Here is a 15,772-nt window from a genome sequence, read left to right as displayed (position 1 = left end):
CCCACACGTTTTGAACGATGCGGCTTATAGCCCTGTGCGGCTTTTCTGTGGATTTTTCTTCAACCAGTAGGGGGCTCTTCAGCAGGAAGTGACTCATTGGAAGTCAAAATTGGAAATCAAAGAAGAAAGCGCTAATTCTCATTTAGAACAAGCACATGCTAGCAGCAGACACGACGGAGAAATGTTCTCAAACTCATATGATGCAGCTTTTAAGTTGAAGGCTATCGATCTGGTAAAGCAGATCAATAGTGAACGAATCCATGGTTCAGAGTCGGAGACGCAGGGCTGCGTCCTTAATAGTAGGTTTATTAACCTTGAGAGCGGTGGAGATATATGTACGTTTCCAGTTTTGTTAAAAAAAAAAAATTAGTAGGTGCGGCTTATAGGGAGGTGCGCAGTAATCGTGAACTGGAGTTTACAGACTCTAAATTATGACATTTGGTGAAAGAACAACACAATCTGAGCAGCAATGAAGCCAAAACTGTACAGAAACATTTGTCTGTAAATATTTTCTGCACAGAGCTTCTCAAGTGTCAAAGCTTCAGTTTCACCAGGTTACAATTCTGCATAGAAAGTCTCTTATTTAGCAACGTTTGCTATATAGTTACCTATTAATCCAAAAACAGTCAACAGATCAGCTCTACACTGTATTAGTGTCACGCCAAAAAGGAGAGCCCTGACTTTTAGAGAACGTCTTTTGTTGATGTTAGAAGGATTATTTTAGCTCTGGTTGCATCTTTTGCCACAAATAATGAAGCGTTCACTAATGGACTGCTATGTTATTGCATTTTAGGCAATAAAATGTTAATTATTTGTTCATTTTTTAATGCCTTCCTATTATTGTGTAAAAAAGCTTAAGCAGTTAAATGAAAAAATCTGCAGAATGTGCCCATTTTTAAAATCCAATTAATCGTCAAAATGATCGATATTGTAATCAATAAGTAAAACAATTAGTTGGGTGCGTCTCTATTGTCTACATCTGAGCTCATTATTAGATTTAGCATGCATGCAGCTTTGAACAGGACAAACCTGCATGCAGCCACGGAAGCCATGCTGAATTTTCCCATCAGGCTTTGCCAAACCGCCAACGCTGACAGTCTTGAGCTTGGACTCCCGCAGCTTTCCGTCCACCTCCATGCTGGCCTGGAAAGCAGCATGACGGCATTAGCATAAACCTCTCGATGTTTCATTACATTTCATGTATAGGTTCACCCACTCACCAGGTAGAGCCCCCGATCTAACGACAGCACGGCCTTGTGGCGGCCGGCGGCTCCTCCCAGGCTGCTGATGTCCAGCTGCAGATGATGCCAGTCCCCGTCGTTCACCAGCACCTCCTCCACCCGCGACAGAGTGGAGTCCTCTCCCCGGTGCAGCCCCATCAACACGCTCCCCCCACGCAGCTACGTAGCACCGAAAGAGAGGGAGGGAGATACTAAGACAATCTGTGGGTTCAAAAGTTCAGACTCTGAACTGCTGCACGTCTTCTGTGTTTACTGCTGGGAACAGAAAGAGCACCATCAAAGAATCCTCAGTCTAGATGAAATCAGGAAGGCAGCCGAAAATATTACAAGAACAGCCCCTTTTCCGAGAAGAGTGATTTTCTCCCTGCATCCTTTGTGATGAAGAAGGAGGTGGGATCTGACCTGCAGCGTGAGGTTGTGCTGCAGGCCGGAGGAGACGTGGAGCAGCAGGGAGCTGGACTGGCGGGTGCGGAACATCAGCTCGACGTGCCAGAGGACGGAGGCTGCCAACGCCTCCAGGTTGTTCCACTGCAGCAGGCTATCGCCTTGGAAACGCAGTGGGCTGGCCATGACTACAGGAACGACACACAGAGGGAGTCCGGATGAAGAAAAGCACATAGAGACTGAGAGATGAGCTAAATGGGATAATGATAATGATAATGATGATTACTGCCAGCCAGAGGCGGACCGGCCGTCGGGCGCACCGGGACATTTCCCAGCGGCCCGGCTGGGAAATGTCCCGTCTGTATCGACGAGAAATACGATTGTAAACAATTGAAATAGGTTTGTTTACAATTTTCCCAGCACTCCAAAATCAGTGCTGGGAAAGATGACAAAGGGCTTGCTACTTAGGCAGATTATTCAATTCACAACAAAACAGTTTTCCCATGTTGCAAGTGAACTAATCTGCCAATAAAACTAGTAAGTTTTTATCGATATTATGGAATTATTTACTTAAAAAAGCTCCTGTGTCTTGCTGAAAAGTTACGTACGAGTTAATTGTGTCTTATTTCAATTGTATTAACATATTTGAAATTGCACTGTAAGATTTTTATTCCAGTGAAGTTTGGTACAGCTACAGCTTCTTTCCAACTTTTAGGTAATGCTCTCCAATTAGTTTGACTTTCCATCTAAAATTAAATGCTTAAACACAATAAACAAAGAACAAAACATCTCTCATTAAAATTCTCAATAAGTTTTCTGCCATGTAGCAAATAGAAATAATTTTGTTAATTCTAAGTGACCTGAATCAAGAAAAGTTTAGTCTGATTTAATTTCAGACAATGCTAAAAATAAATTCTCAGTATCTTTTTATTAAGTGTATGAAAATATTTGTTCTCAGCGATAAATATCATTTTCCAAACTTGGGCTTTAATCATTACACCTTATTACCAAACTTTCAATGACTGTGTACAGAAACAAATCACTTTTCAAACCTTGAAAACACCAAAATTCAAGCATTTTCAAGGATTTCAAGCACCCACACGAACCCTGAAAACAGTCGATTGAAGAGATGGATGTGAAGTTAATTCAGGGCGGGAAGTTATTCAACAACAAACAGAGGTTATTTGAGTTTTTATCTGTTTTTGTAATCTTAAAACGGAGTATTCTCTCGGATAAAATCTCCATCGCAGCTTTACTTTTCCTTCTTTGCTCACCTCTCTCACAGTTCTGCCCTCCAAATCCAAGCAGGCAGTCGCAGCTGAAGGAGCCCCACAGGTTCACACACGTCCCCCCATTCACACACGGGTTATTGCTGCAGAAATGTCTCTTGGCAGAGCATCCTGGGAGGTGTGGGAAAGCAGAGGAATAATCCGTTTGATGTGTCCTGGCTCATTATTTCATCAGAGAATCAGAGTCGGCGGGTAATCAAATATTCATAGCAGGCACGGCCATCATTTCCCGCCGACTCTCCCTTCCAGCTGTTCTCATTATGGTTATTTCCTCTGCAGGTTTTCCACACTCGGCTGCTCAACCAGCAAACAGGATAAAGCTGCGCTGCAGAAGGCCGATTTACCTGGTAGGGTGCCGTTGTTTGCGATGTAGCTGGCCATGTCGACGTGCTGGCTGTCGATGCGCAGGTTCTTCATGCAGCCCACGAACTGCTGGTTCCGGACGGGAAAGTCCTCTGGAAGTTTGGGGACTCCTCCGAGGAGCAGCGGCCCGGTCAGGTCAAGAGATCTGAGAACACAAAGGGACGTGGTGAGCCATGCAGCCTCGACCGAAACACAGGAGACATTCATTATGGATTGTTTTGATCGGCAATGTTTATCTGAAGGACGCAAATGAAGAAAGTTCAGCGACACTGATGTTTCTAAACATCTTCACTGCAAGCTGCATCCAAAGAAATTTGATTCAGAAAATGATTCACACAAAAAGAGAATACGTCTCCCTTAAGGCTGATCAATAAATCAATTTGGTCAATTAATCAAGTTTTAGTTTTATTAAGATTTCTCTTTTAGAAAATCTGTGTTTTTCCCTCAGATTCATTCCTTGGATTTCCATAATTCAGAGTGATGTCAGAGCCGCCATCTTGTTTTGCAGCTTTTATTATTTATTTGGACTTTGAATTCAGATCAACTCTATGATGGAATATGAGGCTCAGGCTAGGATTTTATTTTTAATTAGAGAATAAAGTCAGAATATTACAAGAATACAGTCGTACCACAATGGAATGGAAATTACACCAGAATAAAATAGTAATTTTATGAGAACTCATATACCAAAAACAACTAAAGTTTAAGATGAGGAATGTTGAGCATCTTGTGAAGTTATACTTTGGTATAAATTTTACAGATGATTCTTAATACTTTATATAAATACTTTCAACACAGCAGCATCTGTTTTAAAGAAAGATCTATGTGAACTGAGCTGCTCAAGTCAGATTCTTATAGCTCTGTCAAGGCTTTTGTTTTATGAAAACAACTTTTTTCTTGTAGTTTTCTAGTAAAACTGTATCTTTTTCAACTATATTCTTGTAATTAAACAAAAATCCTTGCAGCACAACAGAGAAATTCTACAACTACAACTCACATGACCATGTGACTGAAACAAAAACCCCTTTTTGAAAATATTTCCTTTTGTCTTTTTTCTTCAGAAGAAAAAAAAAAGTCAATTAAAATTGAATCTGGCTTAAAAACATCATTATTTATAAGCCGTATCACTCAGCCCCTTACTGAAACACACACACACACACACACACACACACACACACACTTACTTTTTGGATCCAGACTGGCTTCCTTGGGCCGAGCACGAGTAATTTCCGATCATGTGACCGAATCTCAGCGCCACAGAGGAGTCGCAGTCGTCCACCGTCACCACCACGACCTTCTGGTCCGAGGGGCCCTGAGGCAGACCGGCCTGGTTCAGGATCGGCTGTAGACCAGACAGAAACAAATAACATCCAAAAACATGTCACCATTAACTGCAAAACCAGAGCCTTTAATGCTTTTTTTTTTAAAATATCATATTACACCATGGAGTTTAATGCATTTTACTGAGATTTTCAAAAATAAGACTAGAATAGTCATTGACTTGAAGAAAAACAATGTTTTAAATATCTGTTTTCAGTCTATTTCACTCTGATACCTCTAATTAAATGAAGAGCAATAAATTACCTTCAGAAGAGTAAACAATCCACCTGTGTATAAATTAGAGTCGGTGTAAATTAATCTGTTCTGAGAAGATCTCAGAGGTTGTTAGAGAAAAACATTGAGATGAAAACCAAGGAAAGAGCAGAAACTCTGGTTTAGGTTATAAAACAAAAAATCTGAAAGTCACACTTCAAAACTCCTTATTTGTTTTGATTCATCACATAAAATCTAAATTGAAATATTGTGAAGTTTGTGGATGTAAATGGGACAAAATGTGAAAAAGTTCAGGGGATATTTTGAGTCTCACACAACACAGAATGTGGTGCAAAAATTGTAAACCAGCGCTAATGATTTAATCATCATCAACTTTAGAGTTTCTTCAACTTTTCATTAAACTTCAGCTTTTTTTACTTGGAGTGCTAAGAAGAAATATTGATGTAGCATGACTAGCTCAATAACTGTGCATGACTCAAGACTTTTGCACAGTTTTAATCCTTCAAACCACAGAGATGATATTAATATACACAAACATTTCAGTTGGTGTGGTTAACATCGGATAAAGGAAAAGCTTCAGAGTCGTAGCTGCCTGACAGATAAAAGTTGTCGTGCTGCTATTTTTATTGCGCTCAGATGATATTATATTAAATATCATAAAAATATCCCAGCAGTCTGATAAATTTCATTAAAAAAAAACAAAAAACACTGAGCCAAAAGTTCAACATGATTTCTAAAAACTTCCAACAGTGAAAACAGACAAAGTCTAAACCACAGACAGGGTTTCACTCTGCAGGAGGGCAAAAATCTTCCTCTTTGTCTCTGAAATCAATAGCGACAAAAGGAGGCGGGTTCAGGGTGGAAAGAGTTATGATGGCGTCAATAAAAGGCCGCGACCTCGTCACACGCTGCCCAGCGTCTCCGGGGTCACTCAGAGGTCACATTGGTTCAAGCTGGAGCCGCCAAGCACTCAGTTGCTCAGACACATTTAATCATCTCATGAGCAGATATTAAAAAATAAGTGACGTTAGTTTTTTTACTGTCAGGATCTTTAACTCTTTATGAGGTTAGATTAAAACAGAACCTCTCAGTTTGACTCCAGGGGTTTGAGGAACTATAATTTCCTGATTGCTCAGCCGTTATGGATCAGACAGCTTTATCTGTCTGCGATGTAGCAGACATCCAGCTGAGGATGCTAACTGCAGCATCCTCAGCTGCTCCATCATGGTGGAGGTTTATTAAAAATCAAACAGACTCTGTCAGACAATGTCATGATGACTGATTTAATTTTAGCTCAAGGCGCCGCCGTAGTTGACCGTCACTCGCATGATTTGCACGATGAGCAGATTAGATTAATTCTCAGAGTTTCCAGTTACAGGAGAGGCTGCAGCCCACCGAATTCCTGCAGTCTTGTGACATGAGTGAGATGGGGATGGTATTAAAGGTGCTTCCTTGAACTGGTAAATCATTCAAAACACGTTTACTGCACTTTTTACACAAAATCATTCTCAGATAATGAGATTTTAGTCAATTTAAATCTAACAAGCTGCTGCTGGCCATGCCGCCCAACTCAACATTTACATCAGCACGTAGAAATGGCTGCAAACAGATGCGCAATTATACAACCATACATCTTTGAAAAGCACAAGTAGAGCCTCCTGCACATCCAACAAAAATGCAACAAGTGGTTCCTGTGTGGTAAGTCAACAACAAAACACTTGACTCTTCCAGCAGCCAAGTGCTGGAAGCATGTTTGGTCATACAGCTGACCAAACATGCTAGAACTCAGCTTGTGTTGCTAGGTAACATGCCTGGGTGTTTTTTTTAATTGTTAGTCTGTTTCTAGAAACAGGTGCAAGACAAATGGAAGCATAGAAATGTGCAAAATGTGAATTTCAATAAGTCTCCTTTTAAGGCTTTTGACATCTTGATATCAAAGGTTTCCAGCTAGCATTGGAAAACATTTGTCAGTTCTTCCTGAAGAGCACTGACCTCTGACCCTTCATTAGGAAAAGACCATTCAAATAGATAAATAATCTGCTATTAAAAGTATGTGGCCCCTTAAATATTTGTGTGTTTGCTTCTTTAGCACGTTGGTGTTTCAGATTATCAAACTAAATTTGATCAAAGATAACCTAATTGAAAACAAAATGCAAATAGTGGATGGCGACTTATCAAGAGAAAATAAGTTAAACAAACTAACCAGGTCCATTGTGAAAAACAAATTTTCCCTTTGCTAAATCATGAGTTGACTGTGATTAATCTTATTTTGAAAGGCTCAACCAAAACAGAAAAGAGCTTTAACGGTCTTTAAAGTACCAACATTTTCACATATCCAACTTTATATTTTGGTCTGTCCGCTGATGTAATTTTTAAATATTAAATGATTGACGTTTAAATCATTTACTCAGTAACTGAGTAGCCTTTTTACTTAAAATATTCTGAAGTTATGCTACTCTATTGGAACAATTTTTGGCTACTCTGGATGTAACACGGACCCCCATTTCTCTAACTCTTAAAAATGTATTCTGTTTCACAGTTTCTATACAAATTTATGGCAAAAAATGCACAAAAACCATTAAAATCAAATGTGCCAGTAATTGTGCTGCATGTGGTTAAAGTTACTTATAAAGTTGAAAAAGTTAACAAATTCACTCAAATTAAGCAAAATGAATCCACCAGAAAACAAATCCGCTGACGTATTTCAGATGTTTTAAGTTGAAAACATTTTTTTTTTTTTTTCATGATTTATATTTTATGGGCTTGTAGGAAATCTAAACACCAAAACGTTTAGGTGTAAAGCTTGATGTAAATGTAAAACAAACCTGCTAAAGCCTGATTTTTTCACATTTATCTTCACCATTTTGCACCCAAAATGCATGTGTTGCCCTGATCTTCTATAGTAATTTTCACCAAAACAATCTTAAAATCCACATATATAATCAGTTAAATAAAAACCATGAACTGTTGTAGCTCTGGGTTTAACCAGCGCTGCTGCAGGATGAAGTGTGACCTCTCACTCTGAGGAGATAAATGGTGAGAAGTGTCACTGAGCATGCTCAGAGCATTATGTCTTGTCTTGAAGGTAAACAGCTCATTAAGAACCATCAGGAGCTTCCTAATTATTCTGCTGGACACCTTGCAGCTCAGCTTTAGCAATCAATTTTCAGGGTTGACTGTCTCACTTTAGAAAGGCTCATGGTTTAATAACAGGATCCAACCACAGAGAGCATTTCTGGTGAATTAATGCCTTCAGAGAGGCTTATTTGATAATATATAACCACTCGGGCCGTGTAACTTTGCACCTTTCCCACAGAAAGTCACAATGCACAGTGAAACTCTCCATCACTCAGGGGTGAAATGTTAAAAAGAAAGAAAAAAAAAACCCAACCCAACCCCGGCAAAGGAAGCTTTTTCCTTTCCGGTTTACGCTCTTTGAGGCCAATTTGTTATAAATTTGTCGATGATGAAAAAAGCAAACATGTTGTGTGAATTGATGAAGGTGAAATCATCCGACATGCTCTTTTCCCCGGCTTTTCCCCTGCGCTGTGAAAGCGCTGGAAAAAGGCAGCGCTCCAGCTTGGACGCTCCTTTCAGCGACCTCTGCTGTCATCAGTCACGCCTATTGACTCTCCAATAAAGCCCGTCTGTCAGGACGTCTCTCCGCCGCACAAAACGCCTTCCTGTCACAGCTGACTGCAGCGCACATATTTGCTCTGCAGCACATTAAACACTGCTCTCAGCCGCCACCACAGGGCATTATGGGAATATGAGTTCCCTGTCACATGGGGGGAGCAGAAGGTGACAAAAGTGGGGAAGGAGCATGACAGCAGGCGGCACAAATACTGGATCTGAGATTGACTGGGAAACCATAGTAACAGGAGAGGTCGGCCCCGACTCGTTCATACTTTCTTCGCGCTCCTCTGTCGCCGCTCCGCCGCTCGGCTTTAGAGAAGGAGAGGGGCACCTTCCCCCGAGGCCGCATCATTCACTGCCCGCGGTCCCCAAAGGAAGCGGGGGCCAAACACAAAGGCAGCGGTCATTGCCATTCTCCACAGTCCCCCACCCCGCTGAAAGCCACATTTCAATCTAAAACACCCCCCGAGCCCCTGCACCGCCCCCTGCGGACAGGGACGGGTCAGAGAGGGGAGCTGTGGGACGCCTCCAGCAGGAGGAGCTTCTAGTCCCACCTCAGGAAGAGCAGAGGTGGAGAGGATCAGTTCAGCTAGGAAACCCCCAAACACTTCTGGTAATTATGACCCCATCATTAGGCCTGTTGCAATAAGCAATGAATCAATTACTGGCATGATAAATTAAAACAAGCCCAAAAGTTTCCATTTGCACGATTTAGCGTTTTTCTACCAAAAACTGATAAAAATTTTCAGTTTAGTGCTTTGGTCTTTTGTTGAAGGACAATTTTGTTACAGTGGCTCCATAATTCACTTTATTTGTTGTCTTGTTTTCTTTATTTTGGATATTTAAAATGTCTCCCAGTTCCAGTGTTAAATATTCATTAGAATTTAAAGTTTATTTATCTTTGAGGATGTGTTCTTAAATTTTTACTTGAAAATGGTCTCAAAACAACATTTTTATCGCAATAACCTCTGGGACAATTTATCATCCAGCAGAATGTGTTACTGTGACAGGCCTACCTATTAAATGACTCAGGTGTGCTGAAGCAGAGACACTTCATAATACATAAATAAAACCAATAGAATAATTACATTCTGACAATAAACTAGTGCCAGAATGAAGTTTCTGTCCTGCATTCCTGTCACTAGAAGCTTTAAATTTTGGACCACTTGACCCAAGCTGTTATTGCTATAGATTTTCCATCCATCAATCGATTATCATACACTCTTATCCCATTGGAGTTGGGGGGTGCTGGTGCCTATCTCCAGCGGTCAATGGTCGAGAGGCAGGGCAACACAGAGACAGAGAGACAGACACACTTACAGGAAAATTTAGAGAGACCAATCAACCTGACAGCAATGGTTTTGGACTGTGGGAGGAAGCCAGAGAACATGCAAACTCCATGAAGAAAGACAGAATCAAATCCAGGACCTTCTTGTTGCAAAGCAACAGTTCTACCAACTGTGCAGCCCTGCTACAGATTTTATTGTTTGCCATTTATTCAAGATTGGAATAAAAGACTGGATATATGGATCATATTTATTGAAGCACATTGAGATTTTTTATTACCATGTGCTATTTAAATAAAATGCCATTAAATGTCTGTTTATCTAACGAACCAGCTAAAAATGCTGCAGTCTTTCTTAAGTGCTAATCAGACGTCCCTCTCTCGGCTGGTCTAGTTGAGGCAAACCAGGAGGATTTTCGCACCTCATAGTCCGTCCGGTATACCAAAGCTGCAAAATTTGTTACATTTGAACCTGCTGCAGTTCGCTTTCAGTCAAATAAAACACCTGTTCACCTTCTTGCCTGTGGTGGCGCTGCACCAAGTACCACTGAACGAAACGACACAAAGACCTCTGAAGAAGACATGAGCTCAACTTCCCTCTTCACAAAACGCAAACAAAAATGGAATAGCATCAGATTTTAGCGTTTGCAGGATTTCTCTTTGGTACAAACAAACAAACAAACCATTTCTCCTGATATCGCTAGAAGACATGCTAGTGTTAGGACAAATGCTAGTGCTAGGACAAATGCTAGTGCTAGGACAAATGCTAGTGCTAGGACAAATGCTAGTGCTAGGACAAATGCTAGTGCTAGGACAAATGCTAGTGCTAGGACAAATGCTAGTGCTAGGACAAATGCTATGTGAACCAGAGTTCAGGTTTTTAGGTCCACATCAGAGTTCACACGTCCCTAAATAAACCGGACTTTCTAGGTAAACTGGAGTTCGATTGAAGTGGACTAAACATTTTTGACAAATTCACTCCTAGTTTTTACCAGGAAAACTCTAAAGCTCACTAAAATAAATAAATGTCTTGAATTATTTGGGTTTCAGTCGAGTTAGGCAGCTGAGCCATGCCCCTTCTCACAGAAACCTGAAGTTATTTTTATCACACTGGTAATCACATGCAGCACACTTGCAATGAAACGTGCAGGTTGGAGAAACAGAAAGGAATCAGTGAGCCATTAGATTTGAGGGATTAATGAGGTTTTAATGTCTGCAGAGAAACAAAAAAAAAAGATTAAAAAGCAAAGAGTTAAGTTTTTATCCAAACTCCCTCTTCATCACTGCATGCCGCAGGCTAAAATCTGACACGCTCGTGTCATCATACACAGTGAATTGTAAATGTGCGCTGCAGGAGGGTTGCCTGGCAGCATCTTTATGATGCAAAGTGACTTCCTCAATAGACAAAAATGTGACATCCTGTGTGTGTGTTTGTCCCGGGTGGGAAAATACTGAGAGCAGACAACAGCTCCATACATTCCTGCACTGATTGAGCCGTTCTGATATTCTTACACAGAAACGTAGCAGCCCAACATATTTAGAACAATCAGAGCATGTCTGGAAAAACAATGTCTTCCCACTCTCTGGTTTTCATTCATTCAGGGCCCCTCATGTCTGGTCCGAGGGTCTGTTTGGGTCAGAGTCGCTCTGACTCTCTTCCAGATCATCAGCCTGTCAGCAGACAGAGAACAGCCCACAGTTCCCTGTCTGCACCGTTTGCAGACAGGCTATGAACATGCTGAGGACCACAGAGGTAGAGTGGCAGCTGCCAGTCATCTATGGCTGCAGGACAACAACACTCTGAATGCTAAGAGGTTCACACTTACACTGTGGCTTTATAAAGCTCCTACAAAACAACAGCCCTCATTTATCAAATGGACCTCCAAGTGGAAAATACATGTACTTCATCTTCATAACAGATGTCAGTTGTATGTGCACCCCTTCAAATAAAGTGTTTCCATGTTTGAGAGCAGATAGCTCAGGCTGGTGGTGTGTCTTTAGCTGCTCTTCTGTTGGCTAAAAGCTTGAAACTGATAAACTCTGGCTTAAAGGAACCGTTGTACATCATGAATCCATAACACATCAACTTTCAGATGATGAATTTAGCATAAAAACTTCCTGTTATCCTCTCAATGTTTTCTGTACAAATTATTATAGAAATAAGTAAAACATTTAAATTCCTTGAATACTGAAGAATACATTTAACCATTTCTGCAGAATGAAGTGAGCACCCCCACTGACCTTGTTGTAGTAATGAACCTCCACCGTGTGCCACTGGCCATCGCTGACGCCTCCCAGGAGGAACGGAGAAACTGTGGTCTGGGTTTCTCCTGAGGAACAACAGCAGGGGTCAGGAGATGGACTCAAGCTGTCCAAAGTGCGGCCCGAGGGCCATTTGTGGAACGTGGACTGATTGTGTGCAGCCCTTGACTTCAGCTCAAGAATGATACAAATGCTCAGATGTTGATGTAGAAAGAGACTTTCTGTTTTTACTGAGGGCAAAATTATCAAAATTATATTAAAATCCTCTTACAATAGAAAATATTGGCACCGATATTTATATAACCATGTAGTTTACAATCTCTTCCAAGGTCAACATCTGTCCAGTGACCTTTAGGCAAAAGTTCACTTTGCTGCAAACAAATAGTCTTTTGATGAATTTATTAAACTTGGCTGAATACAGGAAGTGTTTTCAAAGAAAGAATGACTTAAATCCTAATTTCATTGCTCAGAATTGACAAACTTTTGTCAATTTTCTTCCAATTAATACCTAAAAAAATTAAAATTTCTTTTAAAGAGGCAAACCTGCAAAACCCTTTTAAAGTTTTGGATCTATTTTAATTTACACATCCTACTCCAACAATAAATATGACTATTTGTTTAAGTAAAGTATTGAATGCTTAGTTTATTGTTGACAAGGTGAAAGAACATTATTTTGGCCCTCAGGTCCATTTGACTTGATGATTTTGTGTAGAGGGAATGTAAGAAAAAGAAACATGAAAATGTACCTGCAGAGAAGGTGAGCTGAATCTGCTCGTTGATGATCTCCATGGCGATGAAGTCATGTTTCTCGTTGAAGCGTCCGTTATACATCAACAAACCGTTTGGCTCTTTTGTAGCGAATCTGAAAAGCAAAATAATTACTTTGAAATTTTTCCAACCAACTCTGAACTTTCTGAAATAGTCGCTAATTACAAAATTGACCTTAAAATAAGGCTGTAATAATATTGTTAAAAAATAAAACTAATAATGCTTTGAACAAGAAAGAAAGTTCATAAATGAATTTGAGAGAGACTTAAATATGTACAGAATATCTTAAGAATTTTCTAGGACACCCACAACATATTTTTAGATTCTGTACAATTACAGGAGACAAATTGGAAAACTATTACTGAGCTGTTTGTATTTCCAATGTTTTTAGGCAACAGCCCATTAAAAACAATGTGATGCTGTCACTGCAACCATCAAAGATGTTAAAAGTTTACTCTGAATACAAAAAGTATGATTAAAACACACTGTATGGAAACAAGCTAATTTTAGCACAAGCCCATATGAAATCAACTGTGAACAGAAGGTTAATTTACACCAGAGTGTTAGGACCATGCTAAGAAAAAAGAGAATAAAGTCATAATATTACAAGAATAAAGTCACATAGGAATAAAGTTCAAATGATATGAGATCTTGTTTTATTACAACTTTACTTTCATATTATTTAAACTTTATTCTTGTGCAACTTTTTTTCTCGTAATTTTATTTATTTATGTTCTTAGAATGTCAGTAATACTCCACCGTATTAGTTTGTATTTATTTGTAGTAATTTTTTAAAAATTTGAATCCTTTAAATGTCAGAATTAGTTTATATTTACATTTCATTGCAACTTCATAAATGTCTGTCTGACAGCATCACTTTAAAATCAATTGCTCAGTAATTGCGTACCATCTTGACCAAGTGCTTTTTCTATTCTTACTTAAGTAATTTCTTGGATGACTCCTTACTTTTCTTGAGTGAAAACACGTTGAAGTCGTGCTTCTCTTACTTGAGGAAACGTTTTGGTTACCCACCTCAGTTTGGAGATAAGAAAAAAAACATTTTCAAGATAAATGTAGGATTCACTCTGTTTAAGCTCCTGTTTCCTGTTGCTTGGAGGTAAAATTACTGCTCAGATTAAATTTTTTCCCTCAGAGTAAGTCTATTTATGTCACACAACTGATAAACTGAGTAGAAACAGCATATGCTGGCAGACATATGAGAGAGAACAAATAGAGTAGTGGTCTGCTCTGACCTATTTAACAGCATCTACTATTTCCTCACATTCACCTTACTGTAGGAGACATTTCAAATTATATTAAATCATCATTTTTACCTTCAGTTTGACCATGAGGGTAAATTATGAGAGAATGAGGTTCACCGAAAGCTCAAGTCTCAATGGAAAATGTGAATATTTTAGTTTGCAGAAAAGGAGTAGATAGGAGATGCACATTAAATGACAGTAAAACAAAGCGACGAAAACTAGGGCGAAGTCAGAGCTGTGGGGTGGGGGCATCAGAGCGCTGCCAGCCAGGAAGCAGAGCGTACGAAGACAGTTCACAGTGATCGCAAAAACATCTTTAAAAATGTTTTCTCTTCCTCGCAGAAGAGCGAGCAGAACGCTCCTGATGTCTAACTGAATGTTTACGTCAGATTTCTGCTTCTGCACGCTCAAAGTCACAGCATTAGAAGATTTGTGCTTTTTTTATGCAGATTTTAAAACACCCAAACATTTAGAAGCAGAGTTTACTTCGTTTCACTCTATCTGTGCACAGAGGGTTATAAAACTTCCCTTATTCACCTGTCTGCTGCGGTTTGCAGAAATGGGTCGCTGGGATATTCAAAAGTTGTTTATGTACAAGAATAAAAATAAAACCCACATTATTTCACTGCAAAAACACAAAAACTTGCCAAATATCTTAGTCCACTTGAAACAAGACAAAACTAACTTAGAAGTAACTTTTCATCGGGATACGTGAGCTTGTTTTAAATAATTAGTTACTTAAAACAAGCTCCTATATCTTGCTGAATGAATACTTTTAAGTTATCGTTGTCTTACTTAAAGTGTACTAAGATATTTGAACCAGAATCTAGACAAAAATAACTGTTAAAATTTAGCGTTATTGCATCTTCCACATAACAAACCAAACAATGGGTCTGCTGTGCAGATTGGCATCTGAATTTTCTGGTCAGTTACTCGACTAAAATGCAGCGTCCTCAGAGGAATTAATTTCTCCTCTGCAAAGGTCACTCTGACGCTTTCTCTTCGCTCTAATGGAGACATAGCTTTTCTCTGTGATTTCTCTTTTACTTCCAGAGGAAAGATGCCGTCCAAACATCCGGACATCTATCTGTGCTGCTAGTTGTAGCAGCTGCAGCCCCCCTCGCCTCTCCTGAAGTCGTCAGGGTTTCAGGGGATGTTGTCATGATGCTGTTAGTGCAGGATTCCCGAGCTGAAGAGCAGCCAGGGGGCATTGCAACACTGACCTGCTTACTGGGAAAAAAAAAAAAAAAAAAAAAAACCCTAATCATGACCTCAGAGAAAAAAGAGGATGCTGATGCTCCAGCTAGCAGATAATAGAGGTGGAGATACAGCAAAAAGCCCAGAAAGCCAAAGAGAATCAGCATCTACATCCTCTTTCACTCTCTGACGTATCGATTTAAAAGGATGCTCCACATTGCCCCCCCTTAAGCCCTCTGAACTATGAGGGTAATCAGCCAGAACTAAACAGCGACTTTACTGGCCTCACTGCGCGTCACATTAGGCACCCATCAGTAAAAATAACAACCAGCCTGGCCGTATGTGGGGGACCGTGTCACGCTACGATAACACGCCAAAACCCATAGGGTGGGATCAGTGGGGCGGAAAGAGGAAAACCCTCCGTGGGATTTACAGCATGTCCAGTAAAATCCACACAATTCACATCTCAATATCTGCTGTAACATTTTACTTGCTTACCTTGAGAAGATGGAAGTGAAAGTTTTAAAGCTG

The 15,772-nt window shown here is 40.0% G+C and overlaps 1 protein-coding gene across 5 annotated transcripts in view; it reads right to left on the bottom strand.

Moving 5' to 3' along the window:
• celsr2 (cadherin, EGF LAG seven-pass G-type receptor 2) overlaps positions 1-15,772 on the bottom strand; it is a 78,446-nt gene that overhangs the window by 17,583 nt on the left and 45,091 nt on the right. For all 5 annotated transcript variants that reach the window (XM_044123182.1, XM_044123183.1, XM_044123184.1 and 2 more), the window contains exons 4-11: positions 12,761-12,876; positions 11,994-12,082; positions 4,462-4,619; positions 3,259-3,422; positions 2,900-3,025; positions 1,644-1,813; positions 1,221-1,400; positions 1,030-1,143 (exon numbers count right to left, since the gene is read on the bottom strand). In XM_044123182.1, coding sequence (XP_043979117.1) covers positions 1,030-1,143; positions 1,221-1,400; positions 1,644-1,813; positions 2,900-3,025; positions 3,259-3,422; positions 4,462-4,619; positions 11,994-12,082; positions 12,761-12,876 — 1,117 coding nt within the window. The remainder of the gene's footprint in view (positions 1-1,029; positions 1,144-1,220; positions 1,401-1,643; positions 1,814-2,899; positions 3,026-3,258; positions 3,423-4,461; positions 4,620-11,993; positions 12,083-12,760; positions 12,877-15,772) is intronic.

This window comes from Gambusia affinis, linkage group LG07 (genome assembly GCF_019740435.1).
Source record: "Gambusia affinis linkage group LG07, SWU_Gaff_1.0, whole genome shotgun sequence".
NCBI lineage: Eukaryota > Metazoa > Chordata > Actinopteri > Cyprinodontiformes > Poeciliidae > Gambusia > Gambusia affinis.
The sequence above is the reverse complement of the archived record's forward strand: the minus strand, read 5'-3'. Positions and strand labels throughout refer to the sequence as shown.